The sequence below is a fragment of the Anolis sagrei genome, chromosome 2, assembly GCF_037176765.1.
Source record: "Anolis sagrei isolate rAnoSag1 chromosome 2, rAnoSag1.mat, whole genome shotgun sequence".
NCBI lineage: Eukaryota > Metazoa > Chordata > Lepidosauria > Squamata > Dactyloidae > Anolis > Anolis sagrei.
In genome coordinates this window covers 149,564,122-149,584,323 of record NC_090022.1, presented here as the reverse complement: position 1 = coordinate 149,584,323, position 20,202 = coordinate 149,564,122, and the positions used below count along the sequence as shown (strand labels likewise).

General features: G+C 40.5%; 1 protein-coding gene across 3 annotated transcripts in view; it reads left to right on the top strand.

Annotated features, from left to right (window-relative positions):
• PDE1B (phosphodiesterase 1B) overlaps nt 1-20,202 on the top strand; it is a 142,086-nt gene that overhangs the window by 120,265 nt on the left and 1,619 nt on the right. For all 3 annotated transcript variants that reach the window (XM_060763806.2, XM_060763807.2, XM_060763808.2), the window contains 13 exons: nt 1,714-1,827; nt 2,437-2,619; nt 3,888-3,954; nt 5,764-5,880; nt 6,633-6,773; nt 9,310-9,410; nt 9,888-10,013; nt 11,642-11,743; nt 12,812-12,932; nt 14,666-14,747; nt 14,949-15,066; nt 18,016-18,152; nt 18,684-18,804. In XM_060763806.2, the coding sequence (XP_060619789.2) occupies nt 1,714-1,827; nt 2,437-2,619; nt 3,888-3,954; nt 5,764-5,880; nt 6,633-6,773; nt 9,310-9,410; nt 9,888-10,013; nt 11,642-11,743; nt 12,812-12,932; nt 14,666-14,747; nt 14,949-15,066; nt 18,016-18,152; nt 18,684-18,781 (1,507 nt within the window). In that variant the 3' untranslated portion in view covers nt 18,782-18,804. The remainder of the gene's footprint in view (nt 1-1,713; nt 1,828-2,436; nt 2,620-3,887; nt 3,955-5,763; nt 5,881-6,632; nt 6,774-9,309; nt 9,411-9,887; nt 10,014-11,641; nt 11,744-12,811; nt 12,933-14,665; nt 14,748-14,948; nt 15,067-18,015; nt 18,153-18,683; nt 18,805-20,202) is intronic.

Genomic DNA, 20,202 nt, shown 5'->3' with positions numbered 1-20,202 from the left:
AACCAAGAATATCAAGACAGAAAACCCCACAATAGCAGCTTTGAACTGGGTTATCTGAGTCCACACTGTCATGTATTCCAGTTCAAAGTGTTTTCAGACTGCATGAATTCTACAGTGTAGATATATACTTGTAGCTGACGTTGCAGCCCGAGGCAGCTTTGGGGAGGAAGAACAGATTGCAGGGCAATTTCTATAACAATGGTCATTTCTTTAGGCAGAACTATTTAATGAAGGTAAATGTGTAGTTAGTCTCATTCCTCACCCACATAAAATTTCTTCTACAGCCCCCTTTCTACCTAAGTGAAATTCTTTCTCCTGAAATTGATTTTTGCCCACATAAGTGGCCATTACATTTCAAAGATTTGTACCTACAGCTTGTATATTTAATGCTATTTGGTTATGTATGCATTTATTTGATACCTTTATAAATGATGTTCTCTGCCTACCTGCTGCCTAAGGTGATGCAAAATAAATGTTAGAATTGATTGAAGAGTTGAACTTGATGTAAAACCAAGAAATGCAATAACAAAAAAGCCTCTCCCCCACATTTTAATGGGAATGGCATTAAAATGAATGTGCAAAGGGATCTTGTGGCACCTTCAAAACGAACAGGAAGAATGTTATACTTGGCTTTTGTAGACTAGTTGTCTTTTGTAGACTAGTTCTACTTCCTCAGTTGCAAGGACTCAAGTGCCTCTGAATAACAGACCTTTATAGGCAGGCTGTGTGTTTGAATATTCATAGAGATACAAAACTTGTGGGTTTGGTGCTGGGCTGACTAATTCAGTTTTTGAAATTGTAATTGCTGTGTGTGTGCGTGTGTGTGTGAGAGAGGAGATAAATACAGAAGTGAAGATGTTGCCTAAAGCCAAGGGAAGTAGATAACCAGATAAATGGTGGCGGGTGTTACTGGATTGTGATGTGATGTTGGCTGGGAACTGGAAAGTATATGTGAAAAACTGTCCAATGGGGCTCTCATGAGACTAGGATAATGTAGTGGATCAGGAAACCATCATCTTTATTCAAATCACTCTCAGTGGTTTTGAGTCTGTGGAGATATTCAGCCGCTTCTCTATCTATTCTTCCTTTGCAGTTGTTCATTGTTCAAGGACAGCTGTTCGAAGGTCAGAGTTGGAATGGCCAGGAAGACTAAAGTGTCCTACAGCTCTTTTTTTTGTTTATTCATAATGCTTGGTGTTTGTCCATTTATCCTCTGGTGCAGAGACTGGCCTGCTTGCCATATGTAGACTGTTCACACTAAAGTTAATATGCTGGAAGCAAAGTAAACAACATTAATAGCCTGGCAGAACAGAAAGCCTTTGCTACATACACAATAATGAAGCAAACAATTTTGCTTCATGTGGCATAGAATACAAGATTTGAGGTGGTGCTACAGAAAAGGCCCTATGTTGCTTTTTGCACTAATTGAGCATCTTTAAGTCGTGAGATGTATAGCATGGTCTTTGGATTGTACAGTCCTATTATCATAAATACTATGGCCTAGCTTCACTATTTTGCTATTAGGTCAACTGCAGGAGAAACTGAGTTTGGAAAAGTTTCTTTCTTTGGATTGTAGTTCCTAGAGCCTGTTTGGGGGCTGTAGCCTAGGAAGGCAACCTTTTTAAAATTCTGATATGATTGGATTGGCCAATGCCACAAAGTTCTGCCCCACCTCTTTACTCGTTCTCACAATGTGTTCTCTTTTTTTGGCAGGTTGCGGTACATGGTGAAACAACTGGAGACAGGAGAAGTGAATATCGATGAGTTGAAGAAGAATTTGGAATATACTGCTTCATTGCTAGAAGCGGTATACATCGATGAGACCAGGTGAGGCCAGAGGGCTTGGGTGGCAGGCTATGACTCACCTCTAGTCCCAGTTATGGAGGCATGCAAGAAAGAAGTGTTGCTGTAACCACAAGTGTCACTGGGTTACAAGGAGATGCAGGGTCTGGGAAGACTGCTATGGTCTTTCAAAAGGAGATCAGAAGACTTTAAAGATAGCATAATAATAATAATAATAATAATAATAATAATAATAATAATAATAATTTTTTACAGGAACTTGCAAGATCAGAAACTTTTTTCAACATTGTAGCTGTTTCAAATTTATTTTTGAGTGCTAAATTCAAAAAACATAAAGAAAATATTGTACCACACACAATTCTCAACAAATGTCATTATGAATTTTAATATTAATTTCATCCAGTTATGTATTACAACATGACAACATCAAGTTGTGAAAAAAAATCACATGTGAGAAAGCAAATCTGAGATCAGTTTTGGAGTTAGAATGATAAATTCTTATAAAAACCAGCATTTTTTAAAAGCTTTTACTTTTTCAGGTCTGTGAAATTATTGCATTCATTTTCGGTATCTCTCTCACTGACATGTTTCTTGTCTATCTTTTTCCTCTTCGTGGCTCTATTCCTGTTCCAGGCAGATTCTGGATACGGAAGATGAGCTGCAGGAAATCAAGTCAGATGCAGTCCCCTCGGAGGTGCGGGACTGGTTGGCCTCGACTTTCACCCAGCAGACCCGTGCCAAAGGACGCCGCTCTGAGGAGAAGCCCAAGTTCCGCAGCATCGTCCATGCCGTTCAAGCTGGCATCTTTGTGGAAAGGTCAGGATCTCACTCTCTTCCTTAAAATGGCTACAGATTGTGGTGAAGGATTTCATGTGCAGCTCTTTCCAGATCTCTCTGTCATCTTAGCTTTAATTTTCACATTTGCTCTTGAGAGGCTGGGAAGGTTAATTTATTTTTGGGAGTATCCCAGTTTTAATGTAAATTATATCAGTCTGGCTTGGTCTCATCACTGTTTGTCGGGAGTGTTTTGGTTGCATTTTCCTGCCTGGCAGAGGGTTGGACTGGATGGCCCTTTTGGTTTCTTCTTCGTATTGTGTAATGCTGTGATTCCATTATTCATAATGAACCATTTAAGGGCATTAGACTTAATCAACTTCTACTCTGGTAGTGGTGGTAAACTATGTGATTTGCTGATATGGCTTAGCAACATTGCTTCCTTTTTTGTTTGCACTCTCTGACTGGAGAGGTGTGAGGGAAGGAGGCAGCTTCAAATGGGGTTGGAGACGGTCTTCCATTGTTTAATACTTCAGCCAAGTCCAGGTGATTAGACATGCTCCCCAAGGAAATTTTTTATTGGTGATTGTAACAGGTTACCTAGCTATATTTTTTTGAACTAGAAGGAGAAAGTTATGTAGAAGATGGAGTAAACTTGTGTTCTGCTGCTCTAGAGATTAGAACATGTATCAGTTGTTTCAAATTACAACAATAGAGGTTCTCTCTCATCATTAGGAAGAACTTCTATACTGGAACAGCTGTTCGATAGTGGAATAGGTTGACTTAGAAAGTGGTGTACTTTCTTAGGAGTTTTTCAAGGAAAAGTTGGATGGGCAGCCTTTAGGACTCCTGCAACTGTGGGTTTAGATTAGATGGCCCTTTATGTAGCTTTTCAATTGTAAGATTCTGTGATTCTGAGTGAGAGTGGGGAACCGAAGGGGGGGGGGGGAGACTGATCTAGATAGGTATGGTGCAGGTTAAAGTAATGTATAAGGTGAAAAATGTAGCTTTGGCTTGCAATACCCATCACTCCCAGTGATAATGACTAATTCTGGGAATCTCAAATATCTAGAGAATATTAGCTTTCCTATTGGTTTTGAGCCAGTCCCATGTTGCTTATGAAATTGAATTTGGAAAGATTGAATGCTGGTTGAATATAATGGGTTTTATGATCCAGTGCACTTCAATATTTGTATCCAGATTTAAGAAGCTTGGTTGCAATCTGTTCATGGGAATCAAGGAAGTGTCACCATGGGCAGGTAATCTAAATCTCCCCAAAACATCCTAACTAGTTGTTATCTGCATTGCAGGATGTTCCGTCGGACGTACACGGCTGTGGGACCCAATTATTCTCAGTCAGTCATCAACTGCCTGAAGGTAACAAAACTTCTGGAGAGTGAAAGTGGTTCTTGACTTACAGCATGATAGGAAATGGTGGGACCTTCCAGCTCCCAAATTCTTTACTATTGACTATGCTGGTTAGGGCCACTGGGAATTTTGGCCCAACAACATTAGGAGAACTGCATGATCCCCAAATTACAAAGTATGCCTGTTATTTCTTGTTGGTATCATATTAACTCCCAAGTGGATGAATTTGAATCCTTATCTCTATTTCTCTCCTGCTTGTGAGGATTCCTATTGTCTTTCCAGGGTTTTATTTATTATTTACATTCATTAAAATATTTATATCTCACTCTATATTGATCTCAGGGCAATATATTATTATACCAGTCTAAAATAATTTAGAGCCATTCTAAACAGTACTAACAATTTAAAAGAGCCTGATGCATGCTACAGAACTGAACAAGTAAAATACATTAAGATAGTTTTAAACCATATACTAGGGCAGATATGTTCAAAAACTTGCTCCCAAAGGCTTTGCTTAAAAAAGATGCATTTTAACTAGGTGCAAAAATGAAGTTAGCGTTGGCACCAATTGGGCCTCTAAGGAGTTGTTGTTTTGGGTTGTGCTTAAAAAGTTACAGTTGTCGGTGTCCTCAACTCATTCTCTGCTGTGTGAACTAATTTTACAGAGTGAAGAAATGGAGGGATATCTTTCCCAAAAGCCCTATTTTTGGACTCTAATTCCACTTATATTTTTATTATAGTTTTACCTGACACACTAAAATGCACACAAAAGTAAAAAATTAAAAAGGACAGAGAAGAAAAAGGAAATAAAATAATTGCATAGAAAAAGATGAGAAAAATGCGGTAACTTCCAAATTTTATTTCAAGAGCAATAATAATTTAATGATACTGTTATATAATGCATTACTGAACGTTATCATATATCCTATTATAATTTTCAAAATTAAAAGTTATGAATTCGTTTTTATGCCTTTAAACAATCTACAAAAGGTTTCCAGACTTTTAAAAAGCTTCTAGTGATTTTTCTCTAATCAAAATGGATGATCTATCCATTTCTGCTAGCTCATTCTGTTTTACTATCAATTCTTTCTCTATGTGTAGTAATGTATTCTTCTAAATCTGGGTATATGACAGTCTAGTTGCCATAATTGTGAATCAGCCCGAGGCCCAGAAACGTAATCTAGAAAGGGATTAATTTGAGAAACAATAGAAAGGCAAGTGGCGGGGTTACAAAATTTGATGAGCTGGGAAAACAACTGCCAGCAACTGCCAACACCCTTCAACAAGTGTTGCAGCAAAGCCAACAAGACTCTGGGCCCTTCCAGACAGACCCTATATCCCAGGACCTAATTCCAGGTTTTCTGTTTTAGACCTGATTATATGAGTCTCCACTGCCAGATAATCTGGGATAAACAGATAACCTGGGATCAGATCCTGGATATAGGACCTGTCTGAAAGGGCCCTCTTATGGCACATTAAAGACTAGCAGGTATTATTTAGCAGAAACATTTGTGCAGAGATGGTCCATATCATGCACCTGATAAAGTAGACAGAAGTACTCAGAAGCTTCTGAAAAATAAACTGTGTTGTTCTTTCAGGTGTCACAAGAGTTGTTAGCCGCCCCAAGTCCCCTTTGGGGAGATGGTGATGGGTTATAAATAAAGATTATTATTATTATTATTATTATTATTATTATTATCATCATCAAGAGTTATGCTACTTACCTTGTGCGCAATTTCTCGTTATTGTGGACCACTCTCCTTGCTTAATGGTAATGACCAAATGTAAAACTTCTGTTTGTTTCCTTGTCTTGGGTAGACTCTTGACCTCTGGTTTTTCGATGTCTTTGCACTGAATAAAGTGAGTGAGGATCATGCCCTGCGCACAATTGTCTTTGAACTGCTCACCCGCCACAATCTCAACAGCCGTTTTAAGGTAAGGAATAACGGCTGGAATCCTATTACTGGTATATGTAGTGGGACATCCACAATATACCTGCATATGTCTTTTTTGGATTATTCCAAAGATTGGCATTCTCTCAACAGCCTACAACAATGAATCACCATGACATACCAAAGAGCTAGCAAAGCCCTTCTGTCCTTAAGCCATTCCATTAGTCTCACAGAGTGGGAGCATTCAGTTTACCACTGCTCTGTGATAGCAATTCTGTTGCTAGTGGAGGGACACAGAGAGTGTGTGGGAGGAATTCCTGCCATGTTGCCATAGCCAGATGTAAACTAACAATATCATTCACTGAGATCTGGAGGACTTTAGTGGATCTTAGATGGCCTGACTGGGAACCTTATTTCCCCCCCCCCCAGAATATTTTATTGAGAATAGGGGGGTGGGGGGGGGTAGGGAAGGTTACAGAGTTGTGCACAACTCTGTGACTGGGAACCTTATTGTCATGCCCACATTGTACACAGGGATGGCTTTTTCAGGCACATCTCTGACATGCCTGGTTTTTTTTTGGTATTCTGTACAATAGTTGAACTAAACGATTCTTGTAGTTCATGATTCCCTGGCATCTTCTGCTAATGCTTGGAAACATCTTTGTCTGTTTGGAAAATAACTTGAAGTCTGTCTGTTTGGCATTGAACTCTATGGGACAGAGGTCTGACACATTGTAAGAAGCCACCACTAACTCTGGTTCAGATCTAGTCTAATGCCACACTATCTTCTTGCAGATCCCCACGGCGTACCTTATGACGTTCCTGGATGCACTGGAGGCTGGCTATGGGAAATACAAGAACCCTTACCACAACCAGATACACGCTGCTGATGTTACTCAGACTGTACACTGCTTCCTGCTCCGCACTGGCATGGTGGTAAGGTCACAATGGGGATTAGCCAATACAGTGTGAGTCCAATCTGAATAATTAATGTGAGGTTCTTTGAACTTGTTTTTCAGAAGGAGCCCCTATGACAGTATCCTAAGTCCCAGACATAAATCCTATCATTAGTTGTGCTTAGTGTAGACCCATGAACTCAGTGGGTTTTACCTATATATTGATTTACCATACAATAATTAAGTCTTGTCGAAGGCTTTCATGGCTGGAATCACTAGGTTCTTGTGGGTTTTTTCGGGCTGTAGGGCCATGTTCTAGAGGCATTTCTCCTGATGTTTCGCCTGCATCTATGGCAAGCATCCTCAGAGGTAGTGAGAGGATCACTACCTCTGAGGATGCTTGCCATAGATGCAGGCAAAACGTCAGGAGAAATGCCTCTAGAACATGGCCCTATAGCCCGAAAAAACCCACAAGAACCTAATAATTAAGTCAATCGGTCTACACTAGTTAGTACTAACCAACAGGATTCTAGACATTATTTTGGTATCTTAATCATCTTTTATGTAACTCTATGGGGAAAAAAAAACTCTTGGAAAAAAAGAATAGCCCAATACCATCTATGATTAATTATATCTGTGAACAACACAGTGACATCTTGTGGCCTCTTTTGGTTTTGCATAATGACAGGTTTGGGAAAAGTTGTCATAGTCAACATTTCCTTAAAGATACTCTTATCTTGCTATCTCTTGCTCTGCCTCTTGTTGGTTCTTATAGAGGCTCTGTACCCTAAGCAGCTATTTCATGAAGCCATTTGACAAATAAATCTTATAACAAATGAATAGCTGTGGAAACACATGACAGGATAAAAACGTATTTTTTGGTTATCAGAAGACAAGCAGTTGCCTTCGCATCAATTGACTGGGAGTTCCACCAATCCATTGGGAGCAACCACCAAGAAGGCTCTCTTTTTTGCATCTTTCTCAAGAGTTCTTTTTAATAATAGCAGAATGGGTATATTATTTTTTCTTTGTGGCACTTAAAACTTGGGGACCTTTCACATAACCATATAACCCAGAATATCAAGGCAAAAAATCCCACAATATCCACTTTGAACTGGGTTATCTGAGTCCACACTGCCATATATTCCAGTTCAAAGCAGATAATGTTAGAGTTTGTTCAGCTGTTTGGAAAGGGTCCTGGACACACATTCACACACCCCTGTTCTACTATAATTTTTGTAGGCCTTATGTAAGTAAATACTATAGTTTAGTATATTGAGTTTGAAATGTTTGGTTTCAATGTATAGAAAACTTAGAAAATAAAATAAAACTTGGGCAGACTTTGGTAGACAATTTGTCTTTCAAATGACCCATGCAGGGTTTCTTAAGTTGTATTTCGGGGGGGGGGGGGGTATAATCAGCATTTTAAATTGTGCCTTGAAGAGGATTGGTATTCAGCAGAACTATTGTGACAGGGGAGTTGCAGACTGTATAACAAGCTTTACTCACCATGACATTAAGTGTTGGTGAGTCAGAGCCTAATTCATCAAAAGCAGAAAGGATGATGAAGGGCTCTCTCCTTCACAGAAATGTGTACCCTGGTAAATCTGTAGTGTCCGTAGGGGACAGCAAAGTTATTTATACTTCTAGTGTTGATCCAGTGATAAGACATGGTATTGTCTAATTGCACAGAAGATTTGCACATGAGAGGGCAAAGTTACTAAGTAGGGCAGATAGATATTATTCCATCCATTATAACATTTTCCTCTAATTTTCTGGAAGCAAAGCAGGTGAAGACTTTTGGCCTGAAGAATAACAGCTTCCATAGCCAGTCCAAGACATTCTGCTGCTCAAAGCAAAGCAAGGAACAGTATCTTCACCTCTGAAGTCAAGGAGAAGACTACCTAAAACCAACAATGTTATTTTGGCACAACAGTCAGGGAACCCTACAAGTTACCTCTCATTTGTAGCAATTACAAAACTGCATAATAATACCAAATTAAACAACATATCTTTCACAACATTCTACCTAATGCTGCAACATTGCTCCACCTTACAGTAGGACTGACTCTGGGCCCTTCCACACAGCCCTATATCCCAGAATATCAAGGCAAATAATCCCACAATATCTGCTTTGAACTGGGTTATTTGAGTCCACACTCAGATAATGTGGGATTTTCTGCCTTGATATTCTAGGATATAGGGCTGTGTGGAAGGGCCCTCAGATTACTTCTGTAAATGAAGTTCCCGAGTTAGTACTTCTGTGACTGGTAGTACAAGCAGAGATGTGAAAACAATGAGGATCCATTCAAACGGCTGCAGAACCAGATGCAGTCCCGCCCCCCTCTTCATTGCATTTAAGATTGAAAGTATTCCTTGTATCTCTATTGGTTGCATAGAAAAAGGAATTCCAGCAATCATTGTTACATGGTAACTATCACCTGGCAAAATTCCTTCTTTTACACAACCAGGTATAGAAACCCTCTCCAGTTTTCACTTGCTAACACTAATGACATTCATGTTGGTAGGCAAAGGAATTGCCTGACAATATTTCTTATCTCTGCCTTCCTCTACAGCACTGTCTGACAGAGATAGAGATCTTGGCCATGATCTTTGCAGCTGCAATTCATGACTATGAGCACACGGGTACCACCAACAGTTTCCACATCCAGACCAAGTGAGTACAGATAGCTTAGGAGAAGATTATGAGGCACTATGAATAATTAGATGTGTATGAGTGCCTAAAGGGATAACACATATTATTTATACAGCAGGAATGTTAAAAGTGTGATCATTCAGATGTTGGTAGATAGCAAGCCCCAGCATCCTTCACCATTGCATATGCCTGCTAGTTGGGAGTTGCAGTCCAAATCATCTGGAAGGCCATATTACCAAGAGACCAGAGCTTGATGTCAGAGCATATGGTTTGCATGCAGAAGTCCCACATTTAATTCCTCACATATTCAGTTAATGTAGTATATACTGGAGAAAATATCTTTTAATGACCTTTGAGAACCACTATCGCTATGGTGTGAGCAGCAGTAAAATATCAGTAAATTCACTGGGTTCCCAAACAAGACTGTGTGAACATGTCCTTGACATATGTATACCTAAAGCTGGGTCTAAACTCTTTTGTTTCCGACTTCTCTTCCAGGTCTGATACGGCCATTTTGTACAACGACCGTTCAGTGCTAGAGAACCACCATATCAGTGCCGTCTTCCGCATGATGCAAGATGATGAGATGAATGTCCTTGTCAACCTGAACAAGGACGAATTCACGTGAGGCTTCTCCTTGGCCCCGTCTACCTACCCCCACCATTAAGGAAGCACAGGGCTCATGCTAGCTGAGGAAGACTTTCCCTTGAGATGGGGAGGTGGGGTTGCTTATATAGTCCTCGATCTTAGAGGAAAGTCAGACAAAGTATTTATGAATTGGGAGTCTTGTCTAATTGTGATAAATTGTTTGGAAGAACACCCTACTACATTTGGGTGCATTTAATGTCTTGTCTAGGGTAGAGACTTGTGGCTCTCCAGTGTTATAGGATTTTAGTTACTACCATCCTTGAGATTTAGTAATGGTTGTTGTAGCTGATGAGAGCAACGTCCAGAGTGTCACAGTTTATCCTTGCCTATCCTAATAAGTGCCTTTTGGTTTGAGCCAAAGTCATTAATTAATTTATTTTATTTAAACTCTGACACGCATATACTGGTTAACCAACAACCTTTCCTATTGACCCTATAATCTTAAAAGTAGTGCTGTTAATAACAGAGGAGGGTATGCATTTCTTCTGTTCATTGGAGAGGTTGGAAAACTTACTTTTCAATCAGAGAAATATTTTATCATTTTTTAGAGTCAGAAGTTATTATTTAAAGGGCAAGCTCTAAGCAATTATGGCTGCTATGTGTATTGTGAAGTGATATCAACAGCATCTATCTAACATCCTCCCAAGCACAGATTTTGGCCCTGAAACTGGCAACCCTAGTAACTTGATATTTCCAACACATAGTTGTGACACACCTTACTCACATGCTAACTGTCAACACTATGTTTACAAAGGAAGAAGTTGTAAGACAGGCAAACTGTGCAAATCTCTAGTCAAAGTAAAGCCAGACTACCCCTTGAGGTTGGTTTTGCATGTGGACGATGACTGTCACACTACAATCATTTAAAAAATCAATTCAGTTAAGGATTAGGGGAAGTATACATTACTCTCTGACCAGTCTAACAGGAGTCCTTATTTCAAAGTGCTCCATTATTTTCCATTGCGCCTTGAGATAAAGTGGAAGCAAGCTTTTGAATTCTGCAGAACTCATCTCCAGGCTGAGATACTCTGAGCTTAAGAGCTGCAGTGATGATCGCTGCTGTGTTGAACCCATTCATTGGCAGAATTGACAAAAGAGAAAAATGGGATAGAACTTGGCAGACTCACTCTGTTAAACATATTCCACCTCCTGAGGTCTTGCTGGGAAAACTGTAGTTATAAAGGCTTCCTCCTGCAGCAAAACAGTCAGTGGGAAGATATATGATCATCAGACACGCAACATGTCAGAGTATGCCGTCTTATGTGACTTTACCATTATTTGGTGCTCTCAGAAGCCTTTGTGGAGGCAAGGTGAAAGATGGTAGTCATTATTACAGGCAGTTAGGAACCACAACATGATTATCTCAGGCATTTTTTGATTTGTGTGCACCATTTTCAGAGAGAGCAAACCCCTTGGAGGCTAGAAGAGTCTTCCTTGATAGTTAGATATGGCCCTGGGTGGGAACTGAATGGAGCAAATGTACTTCCCTCCTCAATATATCTAAAAACAATATGCAGAGATGTGGTTGAGACAGAAGCTGAAATAGACAAGAAGAGTGCAAGTGAATGTGAGACCTTTTCTCACCCCTTCTTCATGTTGCACAGGGAGCTCCGGTCGCTTGTGATCGAAATGGTTCTGGCCACTGACATGTCCTGTCATTTCCAACAAGTCAAGTCTATGAAAACCTCTCTACAGCAGCTGGAAAGGTGAGTAGCAGGAGATGGAGGGGAGCCAGTCCAAGCGCTGCGTGAGATGGAGGACCAGGTAGTGCATACAGGAGCTCATTGGATTGGCTGTTGAATCTAGCTTTCATACCAATGAAGAAATCTATTATCAAACTTGAGTTTGGCAAACTACTTAAAGGACTCAAAACAGGCTCTCTGTACAGTTGCCCCTCCACCTTTGTGGGTTTGATTTCTGTGGATTTAATTATCCATGGATTTGATTAAAATGTTCTCTGCAAAAGCTTAGTGTCTTCTAGTGAAATTCTATGATCAGCTTCTACTAGAAGATGATGATAGAGTAATGATGGAGAACTCAGACATTCCTAGGAATCTCTAGGTCTTCCAGTGTGATTCTAAGGGGAAACTCTGCCTGAAGTTGACCACAGAATTGTACCGGAGAACTTAGAGATCTCTAGCAATATGTTTCCTCAGGAAAAAATAGCTATCTTTTTATTTTCATTAGTTATTCATTTTTACAGGGGTTTTATGCTCCTAACCTTTGCAAATGTGGAGGGCTGACCACCACCTCAAGGATAATTTTAAACTTGTTGAAGTACTAATGGGGCCAGAAAAGATGGTGCTCCTCTGCATCTACTTTGTCGGTTTTCTCCCAAAAGGAAAATAATATCATCCTGTTGAAAATAGAACAGATAATGCTGTAAAGAACATGGGAGCAAAGAGGGCCTGAGGAATTAACAGTCAATTAGCTTGAGGTCAATACTAGAAAAGTTTCTGAAACAGACTATTAAAAAGCCAGTCTGTGAGCACTGAAAGGGGAATACTGTGATTATTAAGGATTTCTGGAAGAAGAAGAAAAAAACAAGTTCTGTTGGGCGAAATCTTATGCAGGTTGAGCATTCCTTAATTGGAAATCCAAAATATTCCAAAATCCAAAATTGTTCACAGGAGTGACTAAACACAGAATCTCTTGTTGGCTAACCCTGGTGCTTTGGGTTTTGGTTCTATACTCTGTTAGGAAGCCTTGAATCCCATTCTTGCTATTTCTGTGATGTTTTGCTTCACAGAATTTCTGTGATGTTTTGCTTCCAGGATCGACAAGTCAAAAGCTCTCTCCCTGTTGCTGCATGCAGCGGACATTAGCCACCCCACTAAACAATGGACAGTACACTCCCGATGGACCAAAGCCCTCATGGAAGAATTTTTCCGGCAGGTATGCCTCATTACCTCTGTGTTCTGCAGTCTGTTTTGAGTGAGCCCTTTTAACGTTTGGGTTTAAAATAAGCACTCATTACATTATCTAAAAGGGGATGCCTGCCTACCGTCTTCAGTTTCAGTTACAAAAGGTTCCTCCCTAATCTTACTCTCCTACCACAGTGTTTTGAAATCTCTGACAGATGAATATTATTGGCTTTTGTCGTCAGCATGAGGCACACACATTATAAAATTGAAAGTTTCAAATACTTCTTGCAAATTATTCTGGTGAGAGCATTTCCCAATCTGTTTTCTTAAATGTGTGCTAGATTACAATTTATAAAACAGATCTTGTTGGTATCACATTAGGGGAAGATGCCTTAATGTTGTAGGGAAGCAAAATATATACATGTACACAGAGAGCTAGAAAGACTACAGCAGAACTTTCCAAACTGTGTGGCATAACTCATTAGTGTGTCAGTTGCAGTGTGTAAACACCTCTAAGTTTATATGAAATAAACAATATGTCATATTTTAAAAAAAATATAAATGAAAGATTTTCCTTAGATATATTGCGTCTCCATATATTTTTTTATCACAGTTTGTGTATGTGTTTATAGACTGCATCACACTAGAAAATGCATTTACTTTACATCCGGTTTCTGCCTCCTGCAGAATTATTGGGTTTATAGTTTAGGGAGGATCCTTTACCAGCCTCCCTAAACTACAAACCCCAGAATTCTGGAGGAGGCAGAAACCGGATTTAAAGTAGATTCATTCTCTAGTGTGATTAAGTTGTATATCTCTTATAAAGAATGAGTTTAACCTCTGGTTTGCTAGCAAAACTAAATAACTGTGTCATGAAATGATGCATGTCTAAAAAGTGTCTGAACAACATGAAATGTTTGAAAAGCTCTGGGCAACAGTATTATTCCAGTGATACATTAGGACAAATGATATGTCAGACTTCAAATCCCAATGATGCACTCTAGCAGAAAATGCCCTTGTTTTTATCCCTCACCCAGTGGATTCAAATGATAAGGAAGGAGATTCCGCATAAACATTAAGGAAAACTTCTTGATAGTTGGAGCTGCTTGATGGTGAAATAGTCTGTCACTCAAACTAGAAATTTCCTCCTTCCTTAGTGAATGGAATTCCTGGGATCCCATAACATTGGGATGCTGCAATCCCCTGGAATATTATAATCTGTGCCCACTAGCAGGATTCCAGCCATGATCTTTCTTAGTATTTCAGACTCATGTTTTAGGGTCCAGGTCTTGTTCAGCATTGCACAGGAAATTTTTGTGTCAGAATAGCTAGCTTACAGAGAGGAGGAGGACTAGCATATCTGACACACACTCTTGCCCTGACAACGGATAGTTATCTCGGTTTGCTGATGTGTTATATTATATCATGCTTTTTATGTATTATGTATTAATTGGTTTGATTTTATGTATCTATCATGCTTATTTAGTTTAACTCTTGCCTCGGTTGTTTTATATCTGAGTTATTTCATTTGATGTTTTTACCTTGATTGTCTAGTTGTTTTTGGGCATTGTTATTTATTTGTGTTTTTTTTTGTAAACTGCCCTGTGTCCCTTCAGTGAAAGAGAGCGGGTAATAATAATAATAATAATCATCATCATCATCATCATCATCATCATCATTATAGCTATAAAATAGCAAGCCTGCATCCCATTGGTTGCTCCATTTCCAGAACTTATTCCCTGATGTTGCCCTTGGTTCCTATAGGGTGACAAGGAGGCTGAGCTGGGATTGCCCTTCTCTCCACTGTGTGATCGTACCTCCACATTGGTGGCCCAGTCACAGATTGGTAAGTGTCATAAAATCCAAACTGGTGTTCAATAGGCCCTGCTTGGCTGCCAGTTCCTTCTATACCAGGGTGTTAATAGGGGCAAGATCTCTGTTCTCTTGTTTCTCCCATATTTTTATCCTAAGCCCTTTGACATCAAGGTTCCTGGGGGAAATGGAGGAGTCCCTGGTCCTCATTGCTAATGCTCCTTGTCTTCCACAGGCTTCATCGATTTCATTGTGGAGCCTACTTTTCAAGTGCTGACAGATGTGGCTGAGAAGATGGTCATCCCCTTGGTGGAAGAAGGCTCCAAGAATAAAACTTCAACCCAGCAGAGCAGGTTTACATAGGGAGGGGCAGGAAAGAGGGAAGAAGGGGTGGCTGGTGGCTCTCATTTAAGTGGGTGGGTATGTGAATCTATGCCAGATTCTGCATCCATGGATTCAACTATATTATGAAAAATCCAAAAAAGTAAAACTTGATTTGGCCGTTTTACCCAAGGGATGCCATTACTATATGCAATGGGATATGAATATCCACAGATTTTGGAATCCATGGGGATTCTGGAACCAAACCCAAGCATAAACCAAGGGCCCACTGTACTTGTTTAATGAGCTGTTTAAGGTGTTGATCTTATTTTGAGAATAGGGTTTGGCATTTTGAACAGCTCCTTTAAAAATCAGACAGAAACCTGGAAGAGATTCTCTGTTTAAGGTGCTGAACCTTATATGCAAAATAGGTTTAACACTCTGGGCGGGCAAAGTAGTGACTGAAGGCCACATGAAGACCCCATGTCTTTCCTTGTTATTTCCCCATTTAAAAAAAAAGAAAAATGCTTCAACACTCCCTCTGAGGCACCAATTTCCAAACTTTTCTCCCTCAGATGTTTTGGACTTCATCTCCCAGAATTCCTGATTGTTGCCATGCTGGTTGAGCTCTGGGAGGTTAAGCCCAAAATCCCTGAAATATTCTGTTTCACTTCTCTAAGGAATGTGGGAAGCATGGGCATTTTAAGAGACAATAATTGATCTAGAATTATACCTGTTTGGTTTTTTAAAAAACTCAGGAGAACCCTAAAAATAGCAAAAATGCCCTGATGTGGATTTAGAATAAAAATATTTTATTTCTTTTCTGTTATGGTTGCAGAGTGGGTAGCTTTCCAAGATTTATAGTATACTCCTCTCATCACGGAAAGTTGCCCATCCATGGATTAGCATGCCAGAGATCAGCCAGGCAGAAAGCAGGTTGGGCTGCTACTGCAGACAGTGTGTCCTAATTGCTGCTCTTCATTTCTGTGGGAAATGCAAAGCAGTGTGACTTGTTACTGGAAGACAAAATTAGATCAGGCTAATCTCTGCCAATGGAGTTCCCGTGGAGGTTCCATTTAGAAGCCTTTCTTCTGGCCTTCTCCTCGTAAAGTTACTGTATTTGATTTTTGCTGGTGGGGATTGCTCACACGAAGACAAGACTATTGCAACTTTGGATGAAGAGCTGTCATTGGATTCAGCCTCATAATTTTTTTCTGCCTGAAACAGAACAACCAATGGTCCCATCCTGACAAGTTAGACTGCATAGTACCTCAAATCAGTCAAATTATAGTAAAAGTCTGCTGGCTGAGGCAGCCTATTCTGCCCCAGAGCACTTGGTGGTATTCATGGACTCAGTGGTACCACTAAATGCTATTTGGGGTGTATGTGTGTGGCTATGTGTCTTTGGAAAGAAAAAAAGGGCAGAAATTGTTGCAGTTGCCTTTGAGGCAATGGCCTCCCTGTCTCCTGAGGAAATTTGGGCCTTTCTTGACTGCACACATTGTCCGCTTGTCAAGGATGGATGTGAGGACCAAAGAGTTTTTCTATCAGCCTTGAGATCAAACGGAACCTTTCAAGGTGCCAACTCTGTCGGAGCTTCTGTCTACCTGAGCTCCCTGGAGACAAATGCTGAGCCGCATAGCAAGCAGCAAAAGCAGGCTTCACCTAAATGCTTCCTTTGTAGCTGGAAATTGCCTTGGTGTGGCTCAGCATGGAGGCTGTGCTCTTCGCCCTTGCTTGGCAATCCCCAAGGGGGAAGGAAGACCTACTTATTAAAGAAGGATCTTGCAATTCCCCCCACCCCCCATTCCTACCCCTCTTGCCAGTATGGTCACTGTTTAAGCTGGACACATTCACTAGATTTAATGGGATGTTTCTTTGTTAGATTTGATAGCACAATTGCAATTAACGTAAACAAACAGCTAAGCCCAATGACACTTTACCCCTCCCAGCTTGAGAAGGCAGCCTTTTGAAAGAACTCTAAACTTGCAGTACAAAATAGCAAATAGAAGGGAGGCATATAACTCTTTTAATAGGACAAAGTAATGGTGACCTTATGTGTCCCATTGATTTCAACACTGATTTGTGTTTCTACATTAAACATGATTAAGCCTGGATATGACCAATATTAATTCAGGCATCAAAATTTTAAAGAGATCCTTCTGCTTAACTGAATAGTAATCCTAAGGAATTCTGCATACAAAGCAACAAGCCTCAAAGCAGAGATGGGCAAAGTTAGGCCTTGGGACAACCTGTGAGAGCACCCAAGGCTGGTTCTTGCAGCACCGACTTGCCAAGAGTGGTAATTTTAAAATAGGCTTCAGATCCCTGTGAACCGCTTAACATAAAAGTAAAAAATGCTGTCTTTCTCTAATTCAGACACTGACATAATTCAGACAAGGACCTTTTTAGACATCTATGGGCCTTGGAGGACTACAAGGGTAGAAAATCAGCCCCTCAGTACAACACAGTTTCCTACTTCTGACCTCAACAATGTTCCTGGGGCTCAGAAAATATAAAAGACAGGAATATGTGGTCCTTTAAATATTGTTATCTGGATATAGCTATGCCTAACTTGCATAGCAAATGGTAAATGATTTTGGGTCTTTGATCTAAGAAAATTTGCATGGCTACGTATCCACTAGCTCTTTTGGAAGCAAATGCCATGTGACTGCAGGTTAGAAATGTGTGTAATTCATTGTCTTATACTTTGAAGACGTTTCTGACTTACAGTGACTGTAAGGTGCCCTGTCATGAGGCTGAGAGAGTATGACTTGCCCATGGTTTCCATTGCCAAGTGGGAATTTGAATCTTGGTCTTCCAGAGCTCAAATCCAGTACTCAAATTACTACACCATCCTGGCTTGTGTGTGTAATAATCCCCCATAAATCAAAGAACAAGGAGTCAAGAGGAGCTGTGTCTGCCTTTGATAACCTACTGGAGATTTAAAAGATGTTTTGACTGTGTCCCACCATCCACAGTTCCCACTGGCGTCAACCATCAGTAGATGACCATTCTGAGCTGGGAGACATCAACAAAGACATCAACAGCTTCCGTTCCACCTGGACAAAGTATATCCAAGAGAACAAGCAAAAGTGGAAGGAGAGGGCTGCCAGCGGTAAGGACTGGCTGCTGCACAGATTTGTGTGTGTGCATATGTGTGATGTGACCATTCTCTCTTAGATCTGGAGAGGGAGTATATTCAGTGCAACCCTTTTTCCAGGTTCCAATTTTATGACGGTGTCTTCAGCCTTGCCAGGCCTTAATAGGTCCTAGCCAGACTACAAACATATAATTCATTCAGTCCATTATCACATAGAGGCATTTGTTGCTTGCTCCTATCATGATCACCTCCACCATTACCATGTGAATTACATTTTATCTTGCCTAATGGCTAGGGCAGAGTCCTCAAAGGAAGCTCAGTGAAATGAGGACCCAACACAGAGGGCCTTGGTCCTATTACACCTGTCGTAGCGCCTGCATTGTCCTTTCCTCTGTCTGCATAGAAGCATTTCTACCATGTATTTCAAGGCTTGTGCTTTGTCATATGCCATGTCAGACTGCACCTTGACTTTCCAAGGTCTCTTGACTTTTGGGAGAGGTCACTATCCAGAATGTCCTACTTCTAACTCTTCCATTCCCTCTCTAGGGATTACAAACCAGACCTCCATTGATGAGCTCTCACCATGTGAGGAGGAGCCAAGGACGCCTGAAAACCAGCACAATCAGAATGGCAATGTGGAATAGTGCAGCCTGTGTGAGAGAGCAAGGTGGGTGTTTCTCAACAACAGTGTGACTTATTTGTTGGCAGGAATCCTGCTCAAGACTCCTTTAGGCTTTGTTTGTTCTTCTTCATTTCTTTAGTTTCAAATGGTGTCACCTAGGAGCAGACTTATCATTTGAGGAGGTGGCAAGCTGTGGGTGGGCTGGAAAGGGGGAGGCAGAAGTGATATCAGTATAGTTCAGCAACATTTTTTCCAGTGGATCATTGGAGGTGTTTCATTTCATTTTCATTTCAGGAAGAAAAGTATCCTGAGCTATGCTTTCAAATGAGCCACTGAATAGCTCCTAGTAGCCATTGAAAACTGCCAGACAAGATCAGTATAGCCTGTGGCCTGGAACAGAAGGTTGTCACTTTTATTGTAGCCTTAGAACAATAGAAATATAGCAAGAAAAACTTTCTATTTCCAAAGAGAAATACAAACATACAGACAAATAGATAACCTCATGTCAGAAAAAATATGAAGAGGGCTAGAGTTGGCAGGCTAGCATCAAGAGTGAAACTGATATTTCAACAAAGAAATTCAACTTTTTATCCACCCTCCCATGACTGACAATTGTCTCTGCGACAATATATGATGGGAATATGTTTCTGAGGAAGCAATGGTGGCCTCATTTAGTTCTTCTTAAGCCCTTCCCAGACACCAGCCTAGATCAATCCCTCTATTAAAGGGATACAGCTATATGTTTGCCACTGCACTTGCTTCCCTCTGATGTGCTGGTGGTGGACATATTCCATTGTGAAGTGACTGTGGGTCAAAGTGCATCAAGATCCATGCCATTATCTATCAAGAAATTATAAATAAAGAGGTGCAAGGAAGGAAAGGAGACATGGTGTCTTGGCACCATGGTGTCATAACTTCTGACTGGAACTCACTGCTCATGGAACTTAAATCTAGAGGAAATTGAAACTGCAAAGATGAGGGGAGACCTTTCTGGCTTTAGCCATTAGAAACCCTAACCCTAACAATCCTAACCCTAACAACCCTAACCCTAACAACCCTAACCCTAACCCTATTATCCCTATCCCTATGCTGAGAGCAGGTTTGGGGCCAAAATTATGGATGAATCAAGCATCATTCTGTGGAGAGGGGAAAGCATCATAGTTGGCTTGGAACCAACTGCCCCGGGCCACTGCCACAATTTCTCTTCCCAGGCATTCAAAAAGAGAGTAGAAGGGTTTGGTGTTTTCTTTCGCTTCTGCAAGGGCAGACTAAGCTACTGTGTTCTGCCATTCTGTTAAGAGAAGAGGATGGTTATTTTTTGATGAGAGGTACTGTACTCACATTGACCCATGGATAAGATGATCCAGGTTTATGGGTTGATTTTTACATGAGTATATAGGGCATTCCCTCTTGATTCCCAGTGACATTTGATTAAAGCAGACC